Below are 19,664 nucleotides of genomic sequence, written 5' to 3'. Positions count from 1 at the left end.
GGAGCACGCCACGTCTCTGATGCCCGATCCCAGAGGCATTGTGGGTGACAAATGGTGGCATTGCTTGTCATTCTGAGCGTTGGTGGATTGTTTGTCTGTGTCACACAAGAGCCTGCTTTCGTGGAACGTGATTCCTCCGTGGGTTGCTGTTGGGCTTGGGCTTAGTGTCTGGTATTGAGAGGATTTAGATCAATGGGCTTCATCCGGACTGACAGAGAAAAGTGAAGGTCAGATGCTTTTTTAGACGCACTCATGGGATGTGAGGTTTGCTCTTAGAAATACAATAGGCTCCTGGGAAAAAAATATATTACTCTGGTGATTCTTTGTGCTGGAACAGAGCCATCTTTTCTGTCTCTGTAAAGTTTGTATGGTGTGATTTTTCTGACCGGTGTGTGATTCTCAGTCATTTTGTAGTATGTGAACCCTACCAAAAATTCCCAAACACAACAACTCTCATGGGACGTTAAATGCAGTTGCAGTGACAAAGTGATCACTAGACATTAATTTTACTTCTGTATATAAAATAAAATAAATATTTCCAGCCAGATAAGACAATTATTTTCATTTATAGCAATAATGATGCGACAGGGTGATCCAAGCTAACACAAACTAAACATGTTCTAAGAACATTTTGCTAACGTTCCCATTAAGTTATAAAAACGTTTTTTGCTAAGTGTTTTTTAAATGTTTTTAAAAATGTGGTTATGCGAGCATTAAGGAAAAATTCCATTATATCACTTTGCAAATATTTTGGTAAAGTTACTTTTGAATGTTCTCTGAACGATTTGAAACAAGTAAAACATTAAATGAATTTCCAAATGAAATGTTTCAGAAAATGTTCTATGAACAATGTATTTTTATAATAATGTTTTTGTGCTTACGTCTTGAGAACATTATTAAAGACCAGGCAACTTTGAACGAACATTCTATTAATGTTACTGGAAGAACGTTTGTTCATAACTTTGAGAGAACCTTGCCAGAAAGCCAGCCCGTGTTCGGAGAGCGTTCCCTGTTAGCTGGGATGTCAGTATTCCTCCAGAGGCTGTGTAACATTAATCTGAGGAGCGGACTCTCTTTCTTCGTCTTCCCAAATACAGGTCATTAGCCGGTTCTGGGAAGCAGCAGAGTTCCCATTAATGCATTAATGAGAGCGTTTGATTACTATCATCAATCAATATGATGCCATGTGACATCATAAAGGACACAGATGAGTGATCGTTTGAGAGATCGATCAATGTATATATAAAGCAACACACACAACAAACAATCCAGTTGATATATGCCATTTCATATTTCCTATATTCATGTTAGAATAGATTCATGTACGAATTTTTGGCAATTGACAGTAAATGAAAACCTGTTGTGAAAAGAATTATGTTTAATCAGAAGAAAAAGCATTTGGGCCAAATAGGTTTATCTACAAATCAGCATTTACATTTACATTCATTTTTTTTTAAATATATTAAAATAGTTCACACAGAACTGTTCTATTTTGGATCAAATAAATGCAGCCTTGGTGAGCTGAAGAGATTTCTTTCAAAAACATGTATATTATATTATATTATATTATATTATATTATATTATATTATATTATATTATATTATATTATATTATATTATATTATATATGACACTCATATGTCATCTTGACTTTGTGTGAGCATGCGGTTTCGAGCTGTGTGCTCCATTGTTCTTGTACCTTGTTTCATGTTCGGAGCGTGGTTTTCGGATCCCGGCACTCATGTCTATTTTGGTTTTGGTTCCACGTCTGGGTTCGGACCAAGCGTGCCGCACAAGCCCTGAAAAGTGAAGCCAAAACGTCTCGATCGCCCCCCGGTGACTGGTCCTAGTATAGGTCATAAACCCCACCTCCCCGTGTTATTCAATGGGACTTGAGACCAACTAAACAATTTAATTACACTTCAAATATCTTTTTTCCGAAGGTGGTTTCTGTCATTTACTGTAGTTTTTATCACACTGATGTGATTGAATTCAAGTGTTTGTTTTTAAAATAAGTTTATTTTTATTTAGTTATTTGATGCTATAAAAACGGTGGAGTGACGTCATGTTTGACAGCTGTGATTGAAAGGGCGAAGTAGTTGCTGTAGTTCTCTGAGCGAAGTAGTCACTGAAGCACCAACGGACATTTTTTCGGGATCTTTGGAGGACTGAGGAGATTGGAGCTTTAAATTTAATATCTAAATTTCTATAATTAATTATTTCACACCGAGAGTGAGGGCTGGGCCTTGATTTCGTGGCTTTACTTCCTGCTCACTACTGCACAGGTCTGGTCCCGAAATCGCTACTGCGCAGACTCAAGCCCCAAGATGTCAGCGCCATATCGGGACACTGGCGGCTTCACTTCTCACCAGTGGAAGAGAGCGAAGGGGCGTCGTCCATATTTTTTTTACAGTCTATGGTTCGGACACTCATGCTCCATGTTTTGTCACTCATGGGATTATTGGTTCATTTGCCCCACCTGTCCTCCCTCATTACCTGCTTTGTTTGCTCCCTATTTATGCTTCTTGTGTTTGTAGTCCTGTGCCAGTTTGTCGTCATACATAGGCCTACTGTATATGTATATATACACTCACCTAAAGGATTATTAAGAACACCATTCTAATACTGTGTTTGACCCCCTTTCGCCTTTAGAACTGCCTTAATTCTACGTGGCACTGATTCAACAAGGTGCTGAAAGCATTCTTTAGAAATGTTGGCCCATATTGATAGGATAGCATCTTGCAGTTGATGGAGATTTGTGGGATGCACATCCAGGGCACGAAGCTCCCGTTCCACCACATCCCAAAGATGCTCTATTGGGTTGAGTTCTGGTGACTGTGGGGGCCATTTTAGTACAGTGAACTCATTGTCATGTTCAAGAAACCAATTTGAAATGATTCGAGCTTTGTGACATGGTGCATTATCCTGCTGGAAGTAGCCATCAGAGGATGGGTACATGGTGGTCATAAAGGGATGGACATGGTCAGAAACAATGCTCAGGTAGGCCGTGGCATTTAAATGATGCCCAATTGGCACTAAGGGGCCTAAAGTGTGCCAAGAAAACATCCCCCACACCATTACACCACCACCACCAGCCTGCACAGTGGTAACAAGGCATGATGGATCCATGTTCTCATTCTGTTTACGCCAAATTCTGACTCTACCATCTGAATGTCTCAACAGAAATCGAGACTCATCAGACCAGGCAACATTTTTCCAGTCTTCAACTGTCCAATTTTGTTGAGCTCGTGCAAATTGTAGCCTCTTTTTCCTTTTTGTAGTGGAGATGAGTGGTACCCGGTGGGGTCTTCTGCTGTTGTAGCCCATCCGCCTCAAGGTTGTGCGTGTTGTGGCTTCACAAATGCTTTGCTGCATACCTCGGTTGTAACGGGTGGTTATTTCAGTCAAAGTTGCTCTTCTATCAGCTTGAATCAGTCGGCCCATTCTCCTCTGACCTCTAGCATCAACAAGGCATTTTCACCCACAGGACTGCCGCATACTGGATGTTTTTCCCTTTTCACACCATTCTTTGTAAACCCTAGAAATGGTTGTGCGTGAAAATCCCAGTAACTGAGCAGATTGTGAAATACTCAGACCGGCCCGTCTGGCACCAACAACCATGCCACGCTCAAAATTGCTTAAAATCACCTTTCTTTCCCATTCTGACATTCAGTTTGGAGTTCAGGAGATTGTCTTGACCAGGACCACACTCCTAAATGCATTGAAGCAACTGCCATGTGATTGGTTGATTAGATAATTGCATTAATGAGAAATTGAACAGGTGTTCCTAATAATCCTTTAGGTGAGTGTATATATATATACACATATATATATATATTCTGTTACCTTGTCCAGTCCTGCCTGGGGTAGTTTTTGATTGTTTTGTTTTATTTTTTTGTCAAATAAAAGCCCCTTTTACTCGCCGCATCCCTCACCAAACCCTGACACTAGCAGCATTTGTTTGCAGATTCCCTTTCTATTATATTTTGTATCTAATGCAGTGACCTTCAAACATGTTTAAGTGTGGCATAAGTGTCCAAATAATTTTGGGGCGACTGCATTAACTGGAGGATAACAAGAACTAGCATGCTCAGAAGGTCAGTCTTGCCTCTTCAAGTCACATTGAGCTGTTGAAGGGCTGCGCAAGTAAGGTTCTTAAATCAGACTCAGAGCCGTGACCGATCCACACAACCCCCTGTGAGCAAGACTGGAATAGGAATAAACATTATGAAAGAGTAGCGGGAACAGTGGATTCTCTGATTTGCTGATTGAAAAAATCCATTTCCCAAAGAGCGATTTGAATGAGTCACTCTTTGGAGACTCTTTTCAATGATGCGGTCTTCAAGTTCAACTCAATGATTCACTGATCCGGTTGCAGTGGTTCTGGAGTTAATGGCTCTCTGGCGAGAAAGATTATCAATGAATAACGACTCAGTCTGTTTATTGCTAAAGCTCTCTTATGACTTCAAAATACTTGGAATTTACAATTTAATTACTGTAGCATTTCATTGCTTTTTGGCGTAGCAATGAATCTTTCAATTAATCAAGTGCACAGGAGATATTACATGAAGATTATATGGACATTGAAGACAGCTGCCATATTTACCCATGAAGGCGATTGAGTTTAATCAAAACCTCTCTAAAAAAATCCCTGTGGTTTTAAACAAGAATGGCACTCTATGAAAATACAGTATGTTCTGCTTGATGGTGTTTATTTATAGCAGTGGAATCGCAGGGTTAATCTCTGTGGCCTAGTTTGTGGGCTGGTACCGAGGATAAAAGCTCACAGCACAAATGAGAGACTGACTCACTGAATTCAACAGGATACGCAATAAAACAGTTGCGAGAATTGAATCAAAGTGCACATTATTGATGCTTATATCATTCCCGGTGGTTGTATATGTGCAGAAACAGAAACTATTTTCAGACTGTTCTTGTATGTTGGAAACTTTAATTTCCCCTAGTAGAAATTCAGGGCGAGTGTAGACATCTCTGAGGGTGTGACATTGTTAAAGATAGGATGGAAATACATGTGGTCTTAGATCAGCATGTGGTCTGTGCTTTCAACTCTGCTGTTAAAGTGTCAAATCAAGTCAAGTCACCTTTATTTATATAGCGCTTAATACAATACAGGTTATTTCGAATTTGCTTTACAAACCTCAACCTTTACAAATTACTGCAGTGGTATGCATAAGTTTAGACACCCATACTAAAGTTGACTAAAAAGAGGAATAAAAAATCATCTTTTGGAAACTGAACTTAATGCCTTAATTTAAAAAATTAGGAAAAATCCAACCTTTAAGGACACCAATTTTCTTTGTGAATGAATAATGTATCGTAAATAAATAAATATTCTTCCTTAAAATACAGGGTGCATAAGTTTGGACACCTCTATGTTAAATTCCCATAGAGGCAGGCAGATTTTTATTTTTAAAGGCCAGTTACTTCATGGATCCAGGATATGCATCCTGATAAAGTTCTCTTGGCCTCTGGAATTAAAATAGCCCCACATCATCACATAGCCTTCACCATACCTAGAGAATGGCATGGTTTTATTTCAGTTAGCCTAATAGCTGGTTTGATTTGCATTGAGAGATGATCTTATGGAAAGTACTCCATGCCAATCTCTAGGTATGGTGAAGGCTATGTGATGATGTGGGGCTATTTTAATTCCAAAGGCCAAGGGAACTTTATCAGGATGCATAGTATCCTGGATCCATGAAGTAACTGGCCTTTAAAAATAAAAATCTGCCTGTCTCTATGGGAATTTAACATAGGGGTGTCCAAACTTATGCACCCTGTATTTTAAGGAAGAACATTTATTTATTTACGATACATTATTCATTCACAAAGAAAATTGGTGTCCTTAAAGGTTGGATTTTTCCTAATTTTTTAAATTAAGGCATTAAGTTCAATTTCCAAAAGATGATTTTTTATTCCTCTTTTTAGTCAACTTTAGCATGGGTGTCTAAACTTATGCATAGCACTGTATGTTCAAACCCAAACAAAGCTGCAAAAATAGCTCCTTCAGAAATCTTCTAGGTTGTGACATATCACATCCTTGAAGATTTCTGAAGGAGCTATTTTTGCAGCTTTGTTTGGGTTTGAACATAGTAATCTACAAACTCTTATTTCAAAAGAGCAATATTATTATTTTATTTTTTTGCATGATATGACTCCTGGAAAGGCCTTGAAATTGCATCACCAACTGCTTCAAGCTTTCTCAGCAAGAAGCCCTCCTGTGCCTGAGGTCAGTTACCGAAAGTACTATTAGATAAAGTACAGAACTGATGGGTTGACCGAGTTCACCTCAACTGTGATGGTCAGGAACATTTGTACATCAAAGATTCATTGCAAACTGATGCAACCAAACTTTCTCCAGTTCATGAAAGCGAATGAATTTCCCTCCGGTTCCTCAACCGCAAGGTGCCTTTATTCTGAGTCTCTGTGGTGTGTGCAAATGTGGTGTGTAACAGAATTGTGCTTCTGATCTTCTCGTATTGATCGCGTTTAGAGAATTCGCAGAGGGAGAGAAAGGAATCAATTTCACGCCAACAGCAAGGAATAAACAATAACTCCCAGTTCTCTTCTGTCTGCTCAAGTCTAATGTCTTCTGACAGGCACCAAATACCGGGAATAAAATATACTCGCTTGAAAGTGTAGCCGGCTGTCTAATGTGAATATGTCGGTTCTATTTGTCGGGCTTAAAAAGCTTTAACTGACATCGGCGAGAGGAGGCATTCTCAGTATTGTACGTGGTCATCCGTGCTTTAGCATGCTAACTGATGCTAATCGTTTGTGACGCGCCCCATCAGAAGCGAGCGCCGTGAGCGCTTTCTGAAACGATCGGATTTTTCTACTGGGCTGGAAAATGTTCTCGTTTTCCTCCGTCTAGCTTCGGGGTGTAACACCTCTGATGTTCTCCGCTGTGTTTTGTTGTGTTTTTTTGGGGGGGGGAAACCTGTAGACGCTCCGTTGAGCGTGTGGAACAATGTGCCCGAACACCAGTCGTCTAAATAGCTGTTGTGTTTTATTAATGCTTAACTCCCTGTGGGTCAAAACATGGCGGTTCAGTCCTGTTGAGGTCACTTAGCAGCGGTCAGTACAGGATTTGATCTACATCCCTTCTTCTCACGGATCTTCAGCGGTTTGGTGACTCAATCCCTAGTGTCATTCAGCTGTGAATCTTATAATACTGCAGAGGTTTCCCAAAAATCGTGGTTGTTTTTATAAAAGACTATAGAGTGCTGCAGGGATGGGCTTTTTTAATGCATCAACCTGTTTCCATTGACAAAAACCCAATAGGATTTTTCCATTGGCTTTTGGATTGTTGCAGAAAATAAGCTTTGTGAGATACAAAATATGATTCTTACACGTTTTGTTCATCATTTTCACTAATGAACACAACTTTTATGAATTTTGAAGCCTAAAAACAATCACCTGAAGTAACGTAGGCAATAAACGAACTACTGAGGAATTTTTCTAAGCAATATTGTGTTAAATAGTATCTAATTTATGTCAAATTATGTCATTTATTTGATCATTTATGCATATGGTAATTTGTGACAGCATTAGGCTTGAACATTTAAATATTTGGCTGAACTGTAGGCCTATATGTTTGGTGTCGGTAAGATTTTTTTTTTTAAAAAGTCTCTTTTGCTCAACAAGACTGCATTTATTTGATCAATCTAATAAAAAAAATAAAAAATAAAAAAAATGGTTGAAAATATGTTGAAATATTACAATTTGAAAAAAAATAATTATTTGAATACATTATAAAGTGTAATTTATTCCTGTGATCAAAGCTGAATTTTCAGAATCATTACTCCAGTGTCTTCAGTGTCACATGATCCTTCAGAAAGCATTCTAATATGCTGATATGATGCTCAATAAACATTTATGATTATCATCAATGTTGAAAACTGCTTTATATATTTGTGGAGACAGTGATAAAAATGTTTTTCAGGATTCTGTGAACAGCGTTTATTTGAAATAGAAACCTTTTGTAAATGTCTTTACTGTCACTTTTGATTAATTTAATGCACCTTTTGCTGAATAAAAGTAGTCATTTCTTTAAAAAAAAAAAAGACTGACCCAAACTTTTGAGGTCAGTATATTACAGTGATTGTATTGAGGTTCAGCACAGTTTTTGGTTCGCTTCACCAGTGTCTCAGAAAGTAATCTTAATTCATGTCGTCCATGTGTCTTCTTGACAGTTTAAAGGTCAAGCGAACCTCCACGTGTTTGAAGACTGGTGTGGCTCCTCAGTCGCTCAGCTCAGGAAGAACCTGCATTTCCCTCTCTACCCACATGTGAGTATGAATATAAAAGTCTGAGACTATTCTGCTTTTGTATGGCATTATATTATCAGCATAACAATTTGAGTGAATAAAAAATAATGTTTTGGGTTTTTTGTCCCTCTTTTGCTGTAATGAGCTAGCTAAAATGACCGAAACCCAACGATTATGTTCTCAGCATCATCTGAAAATGATCCGAAGAGTTTCTTGTGCTTCAATAAAAGAAATAACATCTGACAAAGAAGTCACATGATCAATGTCACAAATTAGTGACTAAATATAATGCAGAATCTTACTTTTTTTTGGTTCATTGTACATTCTAAAACTTAAAAAAAAACTTCCAGGTTTACATGAAGGTCTCAGACGTTTGAACACTTTGATATGTCTTTTTGTTATTTTCTTAAGAATATGCTCATGTATATGTCTTTCATACTTCAAAACTCCCATAGACCAGATCACATATTCATGTATTCTTGGCTGAAGGGTAGATGAAATTGGTTTGTCTATTGTCCTGGAGCGGCTATAACTCAAACTCCCATCTCAAGAGACATGTGTGGTCATATACACATCATGAGTTTATAGCGGGAAAACAGTGGGTACATATTTTAAAGTCCCCCTATAGTCAATAATTTTTTTTTTCATGCCTTAAAATAGCTTGAATGTAACTCTACACCCTTGCCTCATTTAGTATACGCAGTTCTATGAATATGCAAATGAGCCCCGCCTCCACTCACTCACTCCAGCTCAGAGATCTACTCGTTGGCGATCACACGTTGACCTGATTTGTTACAAGGTAGTTTGTGACGTCAGAAACACCAGCGATTTTGAGACTGTCTTTGGTTCACTGCAGTTTTAAAAAATAATCTGAAAATACTCAGCTGAAAGTACTCTTATGAATATGCACATGGTTTGTCTTAAAGCATATTTAAAACATCACGTAGACATATAAACAACATTAAAAGCTTGATTTTTACCACAGGGGAACTTTAAGACAAATGCATCAGTTGCTGTGCTTCTCTATTCTGGAAATTGTGCATAATGATGGTTTCTGAGAATTACTGATGTACATTATAGCTGCAATGAGATATTTAAAATATGAATCTTCAGTTCCAATGTTGAAACAGTTTGTACTCTTTTGATTGGCCCCGTGGCCAGTTTTTAGCTTTAAAGAGGACAATTTGTTTTTAGATGACTTAGTTAATTATTCATTTCAACACGTTAATTATTGAGTATCTGTTTAGCTTGTATGATTTATGAGATAGAGCATACTGTTATGATTGAGTATGTAGAGCACAATGGAAACAGATTAATGATACAAAAGGGGGAAGTATTCCTAAAACAGGGATATGATGCACCTCTACAGTCACTGGTATGATAAACTTCAGGGGGGATTGTCGTTTAAACGGCGGCTGTCGTGATGATATGAGGAAACATAATTGAGTTTTCGAGTAATGTGACAGTGTTGTGTTTGGTCAGATAGGCTTTTTAAAACACCAGCCCACGTCTCGCTCTACGGCGGCCATGAATTTGCATGGGGAGCCTAGTGAAGCGTAACTGAAACGGTGGAAAGTAAATATTTGCAGAAAGCTGGATAAACATGCAGCTATGTGATCATTGGGAGGAATTTGCTTTTTAGAAGAACTTGTCAGTATGTTTCGCTCGGTTGGAAAATCCATTTCTCTTTCGTGGAAGAGAACTTCAGTGTTATTAGATTTTTAGAGTTCTTCAGACAAATGCAATCTAAAACGCATTTTAGTGGACATAAATGTGTTTAGAATGTACATCTATCTTGATGACTAATCTTGCACTCCAGGGTGTGTCCACATTTCTGTCCAATCAAATGCTCTCTAAACACAAATGCCCCTCCCCCAATACCAACTGCTTTAGTTGCAAATCAGGTTACATGGCTTGGTAAGATGTAATTAAAATCTATTGGCTGTTTTATGAGCCCTTCGATATGTCCCACTCCTTAGGAAATGTTCACCCTGTTTCATAGGAAATAAATGGATGCAAGTAATGAAACTGTGCTTGTTGGTCTGTTTCATTGGACCTTTAAAGGGACAGTTCACCCAAAAATTTTAATTCTGTCATCATTTACTCACCAAATATATATAAAAAGATACTATGGAAGTCAGTGGGGACCAGAAACTGTTTGGTTACTGACATTCTTCAAAATATCTTATTTTTTTGTGTTCAGCAGAAAAAAAGAAATTCATACAGGTTTGGAACAACTTAAGTAAGTAAATGTGAGTAAATTATGAGAGAATTTTAATTTTTTGGTGTAAATGTAAATGCTTCAAGTGTAAATGTATTTATTTAGTACAAGTAAAATATACAAGTTAATTGTTAATTATAAATGATAGTTTTGATAATTAATTATGGACTTATTATTATTATTATTTGATTACTTTTATTTTGGTATCACCTAGCCATATTACAATTCTGTCATCATTTATTTAAATGTATGAATCATTCATTCATTCATTCATTGAATCATTCATTCATTCATTCATTGAATCAATCAATCAATCAATCAGTTCATTCATTCATTCATTCATTGAATCAATCAATCAGTTCATTCATTCATTCATTCATTCATTCATTCATTCAGTCAGTCAGTCATTCGTTGAATCAATCAGTTCGTTCATTCATTCATTCAGTCAGTCATTGAATCAATCAATCAACCAATCAATCAATCAATCAATCAAATCAGTTCATTCATTCAGTCATTCGTTGAATCAATCAATCAGTCAGTCAGTCAGTTCATTCATTCATTCATTCATTCATTCATTGAATCAATCAATCAATCAATCAATTCATTCAGTCAGTCATTCATTCATTCATTCATTGAAACAATCAGTTCATTCATTCATTAATTCATTCAGTCATTCAGTCATTCATTGAATCAATCAGTTCATTCATTCATTCATTCATTCATTCATTCATTCATTCATTCATTCAGTCATTCATTGAATCAATCAATCAATCAGTTCATTCATTCATTCATGCATTCATTTAATCAATCAGTTCATTCATTCATTCAGTCATTCACTGAATCAATCAATCAATCAGTTCATCCAGTAATTCATTCATTCATTGAATCAATCAATCAATCAGTTCATTTATTCATTCATTCATTTGTTTGATTTTCTTTCATTTTGGTATCACATGGCCATATGCCAATTCTGTCACCATTTACTTACTATTTATTGATTGATTGATTGATTTATTTATATTCTATTATTCTGAATTATTCCTTTTAATTGATCAAGAACCACCTTCTTGTTGATTATTATGTGGATTTGGAAGGTGTGTCTGAAAACCTGAACCCTTCTCTCAACATGTGGGTGGCTTCATTTAATTGACTGACAGGTTGATACAACCCCTACAGGTTGTAACGGGTGGAATTATACAGTACGCTTCTGAACTGTTATTGTGAATTCGGTTTAGTTCAGACCCCCTACACAGTCCTCCCACCTCCTCAACTTTTTACCTTGTGATTTATTTATTTTCTGTTCTTTTTTTGGCCGGCCTGTTTTTATAGATCACAGACAAAACAAGTCTGACAGAACCCACCCAAAAGTAAAAGCACACACAGACGCGTACTGTTCTCCATCTTTCTGTCTTTGTGGTTTTGTAAACAGATGACAGATAGCGGAGATTCCAGTCTCACACACACTGTGATGTGTGTGTCTGTTTAGTGTTTATGGCAGGGTGAGACTGAACAGACACAGCAGGAGCGGCTTCAAAACTCACACAGGCATTTTATTTTGAAATACAATAGAACATCAATTAACACCATTATCTCTCAGTGATTGATTTTTGACAACTATAGGAATTATTATTATTATTTTATTTATTTTCAATTGTTTTATGGCGATGGCATTAAAATTGACATGGAACCTTTTAGTCATGTCTTAATTATTCATATTTGTTTTTTTTCAACTATTTTATTGTATAAATGTCATTATTTTGTTCTTATCCCAGACACAGGGTTAACATGTGAAAATATATGAAAATCCATCTTAAACTGCCAAGCCAAGTCACCTTTATTTATATAACACTTTATAGTGATGACAGTAAAAGTATTCAATGATGCAAACAGTGTTTATTTTGGCTGTAAAGCAGCTCTAAAAAGAAAACTGTCATTGTTCAAGTGTTGATTCAGTTCCATTGTAAAGATCATCAGATCATTATTTTGTTTCACATGCAGGGATGAGACATGCCGGTCTCTCTACCCACCACAATGTTATTTTACATACTAATTTCATATTCAAACATTTCATCTCCCCAGACGAGAACTACAGTAAAGAAGTTGGCTGTGGCTCCAAAATGGAAGAACTACGGCCTGAGAATATTTGGATACATTCTGCCGTACAAGGATGGTAAATGCTCTTTTGTATTAAAAGTAAAAATTGCTTTTAGATATTTTTCATGGAGATACGGAATGACATTCTCTCACAATCACATTCACAGCGTTATCAAAGAAATGTATATACTACATATATAAGAAGCAGCGTTGTTACCTGTCGCTCACACTGTCCGTCGCTCTCACTTGTCCAGGTGATTTTCAGTTTGCAGTTTCTTCTGATGATAACTCAGAGTTCTGGTTGAGTTCAGATGAAAGTCCTCTCAATGCACGTCTGCTGGCCTACGTGGGAAAGGTAAGGGGTTTAAGATTGGATAGATGTATACCTTGTATAATTTTGCTATACAAATTGTTCAAGTAATTATGTATATATAAATATTTAATATAACTATATATCATTATATATTTATTACATTTATATTTAATAAATTGAATAATTTGTATAGCAATTATATTATAATAATTTTATAATTATAATAAAATTAGTATTATTAGATTTAATTATGTATGTATTTTACTTATATAAGTAAATATATATTGCATATTATATTGTGTATTAGGGATGTGCCCAAAGCTGAATACCTTATTTGAAAAGGAAATTAAAAAATATATATATTTCAATGTTTTTCCATTGTCTTGCAATTATCTATTTCTGTAATTATATTGAATATATCAGGTAGCTGCTATCAATATCCGTGGTATTGAAATCACTTTGAAAAATTACTAGCGCAGCAATCCTAACCTTGTCCCTTTAGGGGAGGCGTTATTCATTTTCTGTGCATTTCCATAATAAGATATTAGGCTCAAGGCACATCCCTATTGTGTATATCATACTTGCCCAAGAATCTGTATTCAATTTTATAGGCTTTAAAGTGTAAATATAAATCAACACTCCTTTCATTGTCCATTGATCGGCAGTCATTGTGTCATTGTGAGCAGCGGTGACTATTTCCTCAGACAGAAGGCCTTGCTGTTACTGCATGGTGGATTTCATTTAGATTTAGATTTATTCCCCAGTGCTCTTGGTGCTTAGAAGTGCAGATTTGTACGATGTGAGGGAGCGTTGGCTTTGTAAAACACAATTAGTGCCTTAGCCAGAAGCCTGTGAGAGTTTACAGTGTGTGGTTTACTGGTGTATCGATTACGTCTGGCTCAGATGGGAATTGGCGCTCACACATGCCAGCCGAGGACTTGATACCCTGTCACAGAGATGCGTGATCGATTGAAAGGCGTCTCTTTGTCCAAGAAAAGAATCACAGCCTGTCCGGAATTCCGAGTGACTCCTTACGGAAGCGACAGACCTTTTCCAGTCACACCTGTAGATGGGGAAATCCATCCAAGCTGGAGAAACAGAGAAGCACATTGTTTCTGTGGACTTAAAGCGTAACTCTCGCCAAAATGCAACCTAGGGTCTTTTTGTTAATCTACCCGAGGCAAACTTTAGTTTAAAAGCATAATTAGAATACAAACGCCACTTTTAAGTTTGACCGTAATTTCGTTTTCGGTCAAATTGCCTTTTGAATGGGATTGATAGGGATCAAAATCGCTATTTTTAAAACACTAAGAAGGCTCGACACAACATGAAACTTTGCTCGAAGTATCACCAGGGGCTCTACACATGAACTCGAGCATTGAGAACATTGTTTGTGTACACAGAGTTTACTAAAAAGAAGTTTTGAACAACTCACTGTAGCTGTTGTTGTTTCCGTCCGCCGGCATTTTGACAGTCAAAAATAGTCGATTTCTGAATGCGAATGAACTGACTCTGAATTTTAGTATTGCTTCTTATATGAGGATCCTTTTTCAGATACACGGCCAATATTGATTTTCACTAACGACAAAACAACAAATTATGCGTGAATTTATATGGAACAAAGCTTTAGCAGCTTTCCATCTTTACTTTCCTCCTTGCATTCGGAGATCGACTATTTTTGACTGTCAAAATGCCGGCGGATGGAAACAACAACAGCTACAGTGAGTTGTTCAAAATTGTTCTTTTTAGTAAACTCTGTGTACACAAACAATGTTCTCAATGCTCGAGTTCATGTGTAGAGCCCCTGGTGATACTTCGAGCAAAGTTTCATGTTGTGTCGAGCCTTCTTAGTGTTTTAAAAATAGCGATTTTTATGCTATCATAGTCGTGCCCCAAACACTCCCATTCAAAAGGCAATTTGACCAAAAATGAAAATACAGTCAAACCTAAAAGTGGCGTTTCCATTCTAATTATGTTTTTAAACGAAAGTTTGCCTCGGGTAGATTCACAAAAAGACCCTAGGTTGCATTTTGGCGAGAGTTACCCTTTAAATATAGACACTTAAATGTTTCAGCTCTAAGAGATTCGTCTGAATAAGGCAGAAAGTTCATTATAGCGAAGATTTTGAGGCGACTACTTGACAAATAGTGTAAGAAGTGGGAACAAAAGAGCTGAGAGTGAAGAAAGACACAAGAAGAAAGTGCAATATCTGGCGTCAGTATAATAGCAGCGTGACTCCATTGCTCCTGTATTTTCTCTGTTTGCCCCCATTCCATCTATTCAATACTCCAGGGTCGCAGATAGACAAAATGAGTTTCTTCAATGTAATTCTCTGTTTGGGGAAAGTTCACATGGCTCAAAAATAGATTGAATAGTATAAAGGAGAGAAATACCAGCAGAAATACCATAGACATCTCTGAAAGATGAAAAATAGCATTGTCATGTTATCCGCTGCACTTCCATTGACTAGACAAATTGTGTTACAGAGAGATCTTCAAGGAATAGTTCACTCAAAAAATGAAATTCTGTCATCTTTTACTCACCTTCACGTTGTTCCGAATCAGTGACTTATTTTTCTTATTCCATGCCCAAAATGCTAAATATCTTACAAGGGCCAAAGAGCTGTCAACCTCCAGAAATGACAAATACTAAATCTTTTGAAGCTAAACAATAGCTTTGTGTGTGAAAGAGATTGATATTTAAGTAATTCACTGAAAATCTTCCCCTCGCTAAATCCTACACACACACGTGCCGTGAAACGTGCCGCTATCATGATACGCGACAGTTGATTCTATTTTTGGAACGGTTTCGGTTCCTGCGACAGCTTGATTTGTAATTAATTTGTAATTCGAGTAGCATTTTGTGTGACTTTAATAGCTATAATTTAACTCAGATATTGAAAGTAACTTAAACGAAACTGTAAACAAACAAGTGTATTTCGTGACAAAGATTGTATTAGTCACTGAGGGGCCGTTTACACGACACACAAAACTTTTTGTGCGTTTTGGCCGTTTATTTACACGACAAAGGAGTTTTGGAGGCCTGAAAACACAAACTTTTGAAAACGGGTTTCAAAGTGCAAGTTTTTGAAAACGATATAGTTATCATCTCCATGTTTACAACAAAAACGTTCATTTGTGAAAACGGTGGCGTCATGCGAATGCGCATTACGTGTTCAGTCTTATAGGCTCGTAGTGTTTCTTTATAAAGTGACATCGCCACCTACTGGCCTGGCATGAATAATACAGCGTTTTTAGTCGTTTTCGCGGATCTGTTTGGACGGGGATTATTTTGACAACGTTGTCGTCTGTATGCGATAAAAGGAAAAACATTTCCGTTTTTAGTATGTCGTTTCGTGGAAACATACCCTGAGTATGCATTTTGAGTAGTGATGAAATGGTTTAAGTTTTAGTTAGTAATTTGGTTATGTACTTATCGATTTCGCTGTGAGTGCGAGACAGCAGTGCGCTTGCAGACAGAGCTCCGCCCACACGCTCCCCTGATTGGCTGTGTTTGTAACTGCTTTAGTTGTATCTGTTGTGGACAGACAAATTGCTTGTCGCTAGAATGTTATCGCATTGCTGGCATGCTGTAAAAATCAAGGCATGCTGTAAAGGCATGCTGTAAAAATCATGGCATGCTGTAAAAATGTTTTAGGGCATGCTGTAAAAATCAAACAATCGAATATAATGCATCACAGCAAGTCAGCGACGACAGCATTGGGATCTGGTGATCGATTGTCGCTACCATATGATGTGCCATATTTGAAAAAGCAAAAACAAGCCAAAAAATATGTACATAAACCAGAAGGAGCAGATTGTGGTTGCTTACGCAGAAGCTAATGTAATTAAAGGATTTTTTTGTACATTTGGAGTGCTGTCAGTACAGAGAACAACGACAAAAATCGGTGTTGCCTACACCGTGTTATCCTCTTTTTAAAATTTGCACCCTGTTGACTTCAATGGGGCAAGTTTTAAACCTGCTTTTAGCCTCTTAACATCCTTGATGTGTCATTACAAGTGCACAGGTCATGTGAGTGATTCCTTTAGAGTGAACACGGGTGAATCTGACTGCAGTAGATGTGAAAGATATGAATAAAAATGAAGTTAATTCGGCCAGCGCACATACCTGTATTTACATCCTGTTTTCGGTCGAAGTCCACAGTAGTCGATTGTCGAGTTCTCCACTGTTGCTTAGCTACCTATGATCACGCGCGTGAACTCGACAATCGACTACTGTGGACTTCGACCGAAAACAGGAAATAAATACAGGTATTTGCGCTGGCCGAATTAATTTCATTTTTATTCATATCTTTCACATCTACTGCAGTCAGATTCACCGTGTTCACTCTGAAGGAATCACTCACATTGGCTGGGCACTTGTAGTTGTAATGACACATCAAGGATGTTAAGAGGCTAAAAGCAGGTTTAAAACTTGCCCCATTGAAGTCAACAGGGTGCAAATTTTAAAAAGAGGATAACACGGTGTAGGCAACACCGATTTTTGTCGTTGTTCTCTGTACTGACAGCACTCCAAATTTACAAAAAAATGAGCTCAATGTTAAAATTGACCGGAGTTCTCCTTTAACAAACATTTAACAGTATGTAGATCAAAACTGCCTAACATTACCCATTAAAATGATGAACCCATGAAGAGGTATAGGACTGAGAAGCTTCAGGGGTGTTGATGGACTCAATCTTCTCCATCAACAGTATGTAATGATCATTGTTCTGAATCCGATCTGGACGTAGCCTTTGACAGAAACACGATTTTCTCTGCTTTTTGTTTAAAAAAAATTGTTTATGAAACTTCCCCACATTAAAGTGTTGATAAAAAAGAATAAATTATGCTATAAAAAAAAATAAAAAAAAGTTTTTTTTTTTTAAACCAGACTGTTCTTTCTTTTTATATATTGCATATTCAGATATTCATACAACAAATATTGTGGGAGCCATGAAAGTTTTGTGACTATGATCAAAAGTGCTGGTACTGGCTGGCAACTTAAAAAAAAAAACTGACAGGGAAAGAGAGAACAAAAAAAAAAAAAAAAACTGTTTTTACACAGTGAAAGCCAGTGGGTTTCAAAAGAGTAAAACATTTATAAAAATATCTTCTTTTGTGTTCCGCAGAAGACAGTAAGTCATACATGTTTGAAACGACAGGATGGTGACTAAATGATGACAGAATTATTTTTTTGGGTGAACAACCCATTTCACCGGTGGTCTATAAAATGAGCAAACAAAATCCCATAGGCTACAAAAGAAGGAATCCATCCATACTGTATGTGGAGACTATGAGTGGGCTCATTGACTTAGGCCAGCAAGCAAACACCCAAAAAACACCAAGAACACTTAGCAATTATAAACTGCACAACAATGCCCTGCAGCAAAATATGTAGCATTAGCACCATTCACATTAATGCAGAAAAATGAGTCCTCTGTGTAAATTGAAAGGTTCTAGCTACATGAGCTTCATTTTCACTTTAAGTGTATCATTTTAAAGTAGGTTGTTTCCATAGTAATACTTTTTATGCTAAAGTGTACTTCTTTTTTACAAAGCTGAGATTTTTATTAAACCTAAAAGAACTGTTGCTAGCAAGTGCGCTAGCAAAACATTTCCACCCAATGTTTTATCTTCCCCTCGCATTTGAAAGATTTTCATGTAGTCACCTTCAAGTGGAAATATACTGTAGCTTTCGCCTCTGAAGGCAGACGTATACACACACACACACACATGCAAATACACAACGCATCTTTGTCCTCTAATACCCGTGAGAGGCCAAGTTGTGTTTGGCAGCGGAGGCAATTAGCATTGGCTGAGTCACACGTGTGTGTTGATCCTGATGGCCACGCAAGGTGTGTGTGAAAGGAAACGCATTCCTGTCGGCAAAAAGAGAGGAGCAAGTGTGGGAGAATCTGCAGCGGGACTTTTTTTGGTTGGCGTGTGTGTGTGTGTGTGTGTGTGTGTGTGTGTGTGTGTGTGTGTGTGTGTGTGTGTGTGTGTGTGTGTGTGTGTGTGTGTGACGAATGAAAGGCGTCTTTGAGGGCAGCAGGGATCCTGGATGATCCTGGAGGCATTATGATTCATTACATCGACGTGCGATGTGAACAGAAGCATTGAGAACGAGAGAGATGCCACACATGACAATTAAAGAGATGCATGCTGGGATGGAGAGATGGAAGATTTCATTCTGGATCACTGCTCTAAGAGCACTCATTAGTTACTGAGGGTTGGTGTGGAAATCGCTGCAGTTGCCCTGCGGGTCAAGAGAGGGACGTTTTCGATTATATAAAAACATTACGATTGTGAGAAGGGTTATTATTAAGGTTTATTGGAGGAAAACACAAACCCCTCCTAGTGTTTTAGAGGGGTCATATTATGAGGATTCATAATGTCCTTGATATTTCAAGATGAAAGGCTTCATTATACGATAAAATCAGAAGAAAAAACTTCTTTCACATCCAAAATAGAGCATTTATTGAAAATATGATGCAAGTTTTGCCTTTGGTGTGAATATAAAAAATAAAAAAGCAGGACCCCTGCAGACCCTTGGTGTCTGGGTCAATAGGTCTCTTAAAATAACAGATATTTTGACCTTTTTATGACAAGGCAAGATTCGGCCAGGCTGTTAATTGTCATGGTGTACAAGTAAAATAATCACTAGTGTTCAAAGGTTTGGGGTTGGGTAAGATGTTTTTGTTAAAATCTTTGTTTTTTCTTCAATATCACTGTATTTACTGTACTG

The 19,664-nt window shown here is 37.3% G+C and overlaps 1 protein-coding gene across 2 annotated transcripts in view; it reads left to right on the top strand.

Moving 5' to 3' along the window:
• The window catches only part of b4galnt4a (beta-1,4-N-acetyl-galactosaminyl transferase 4a), a 192,671-nt gene that overhangs the window by 105,985 nt on the left and 67,022 nt on the right, over window positions 1–19,664 (top strand). For both annotated transcript variants that reach the window (XM_079859705.1, XM_079859704.1), the window contains exons 4-6: window positions 8,217–8,312; window positions 12,592–12,682; window positions 12,861–12,961. In XM_079859705.1, coding sequence (XP_079715831.1) covers window positions 8,217–8,312; window positions 12,592–12,682; window positions 12,861–12,961 — 288 coding nt within the window. The remainder of the gene's footprint in view (window positions 1–8,216; window positions 8,313–12,591; window positions 12,683–12,860; window positions 12,962–19,664) is intronic.

The sequence above is a fragment of the Squalius cephalus genome (genome assembly GCF_949319135.1).
Source record: "Squalius cephalus genome assembly, chromosome: 23".
In the NCBI taxonomy this organism is placed as follows: Eukaryota; Metazoa; Chordata; class Actinopteri; order Cypriniformes; family Leuciscidae; genus Squalius; species Squalius cephalus.
The sequence above is the reverse complement of the archived record's forward strand: the minus strand, read 5'-3'. Positions and strand labels throughout refer to the sequence as shown.